The sequence below is a fragment of the Thrips palmi genome, unplaced genomic scaffold, assembly GCF_012932325.1.
Source record: "Thrips palmi isolate BJ-2018 unplaced genomic scaffold, TpBJ-2018v1 HiC_scaffold_5, whole genome shotgun sequence".
Lineage (NCBI taxonomy): Eukaryota > Metazoa > Arthropoda > Insecta > Thysanoptera > Thripidae > Thrips > Thrips palmi.
This window is the reverse complement of record NW_023144632.1, coordinates 2,949,368-2,951,324: the sequence shown is the minus strand read 5'-3', so window position 1 is coordinate 2,951,324 and position 1,957 is coordinate 2,949,368. Positions and strand designations below refer to the sequence as shown.

At 57.3% G+C, this 1,957-nt stretch overlaps 1 protein-coding gene across 1 annotated transcript in view; it reads right to left on the bottom strand.

Annotated features, from left to right (window-relative positions):
* Positions 1-274: 274 nt before the first annotated feature.
* The window catches only part of LOC117650757 (putative inactive cytochrome P450 family member 4Z2), a 6,501-nt gene continuing 4,818 nt past the window's right edge, over positions 275-1,957 (bottom strand). The window contains exons 2-3 of the mRNA XM_034394353.1: positions 489-716; positions 275-371 (exon numbers count right to left, since the gene is read on the bottom strand). Of these exons, the coding sequence (XP_034250244.1) occupies positions 275-371; positions 489-716 (325 nt within the window). The remainder of the gene's footprint in view (positions 372-488; positions 717-1,957) is intronic.

The window sequence follows — 1,957 nt, the reverse complement described above, 5'->3', positions numbered from 1 at the left end:
CCTTCGGAACTCGACTCAACCAATTACGGGGCAAAGTGTCGCGTTTTGCGCACCTTTTGAGCGCCGGCCCGCCAGGAGGGGAAATTCACCTCCTTTTAAATCCGCCGTTTGAAGTGAAGACATAATTGGCCGTCGTTTCTGTGGTGGTGGCGCCTTTTCGGGGCCTCTCCGTTCGCCTCGAAGCGTCGTGACTGTCACACAGTGTGCCAGTGACACAGTCACACAGTGTACCAGTGACACAGTCACACAGTGTGCCAGTGACACAGTCACACAGTCAGCCAGTGACACAGTCACGCAGTCTGACAGAGACATAGTCACACATTCTGCCAGTGACACAGTCACACAGTCTGCCAGTGACACAGTCACACAGTCTGCCAGTGACACAGTCACAAAGTCAGCCAGTGACACAGTCACACAGTCTGCCAGTGACACAGTCTGCCAGTGACACAGTCTGCCAGTGACACAGTCCGCCAAAGACACAGCCACACAGTCTGCCAGTGATACAGTCTGCCAGTGATACAGTCACACTGTCTGCCAGTGATACAATCACACAGTCTGCCAGTGACACAGTCATACAGTCCACCAGTGACACAGTCACGCAGTCTCTGCCAGTGACACAGTCACACAGTCTCTGCCAGTGCAGTGACACGGTCACACAGGCCGCCAGTGAAACAGTCACACTGTCTACCAGTGACACAGTCTGCCAGTGACACAGTCTGCCAGTGACACAGTCACACAGTCTGCCAGTGACACAGTCACACAGTCTGCCAGTGACACAGTCCCCCAGTGACAGTCACGTGACACACTTCACGGAACGCCCCACGCGTCGCCGCGCCGAGGCCTCCTGCGTACTGCTTTCCATTCATAGGCGTGCAGGAGGTCGATGCCGAGAGTCCGAGGGGGTATGCGCTCTCTGAACCTGTGTACCGACTATTACGCTATTACGCTCTATTACGCCACAAATTAATCGGAATTTAGCTAAAAACGGCCTAAAACACCAAAAATTTATAAAATTTTTACATTTTCGGCTATTACGCGACTATTACGCGTATTATTACGCGTGCTATTACAGATAGAGTGAACCGACTATTACGCGAGTGCATACCCCCTTGCGAGAGTCCTTCCCGTCGCTCCGTCTTTTTCGCACCCGTATGGCACGGCCCGTGAGTGCGAGAGAAACAGCGAGGAGTCCTTTTCGTCGCGCTGTCTCTCTCGCACCCCAACGCGACGCCCCGTGAGCGCGAGAGAGACAGAGCGACGGCTCAGGGAATCGGCCTGGTGCAGGCCGCGGTGCAGCACCGTGGCGGGCGCTCGAGAGGCCTGCCACGCCAAGGCGCGGCGCTGCGACATTTTAATGGTGTACAATCTCCTTTTCCTTGTGGTCTGCACACCACCCGCCTCCGCCTCCCCCGCCGACGACGACGACGACGCCCAAGACGACGACCAAGACGACGACAAAGCTTTTTGCTGCCTCCTTTGACCGGAAAGTACTCAGCGTTTCCATCACGTCGGTAACTCGCAAAGGCACACGGGCGGCGCCCCAGACTGCCACAGGCTCCGCAGCCCCAGGCCTGACCCAGATCAGAACCTGCACTCCGTGGCTCGGACAGTGTCTCGGCCAGCCTCTCCGCCGGCAGGGCGGCCCAACCTGCCGGGCTGATAGTGCCGTCGTCTCCCCGCAGACCGATTCCGAGAGTCGTTTTCGTCGGCCCGTCTCTCTCGCACTCACGGGGCGTCCCGTACGGGTGCGAGAGAGACAGGGCGACGAGAAAACGACTCTCGGAATCTGTCTGCTGCCTCTCTCACACTTAAGGGGCGTTCCCGGAAGAGGGGCGCGGGAGAGCGAAGCGCTGTTCGTATCAGAATCAGCCCCCCCCCCCCAACCCCTGGCCCGGGAAGCACGGCCATCACAGTATTATCCAAGTTGGATTGCTTTCAACACTTAAAAAAATACCGG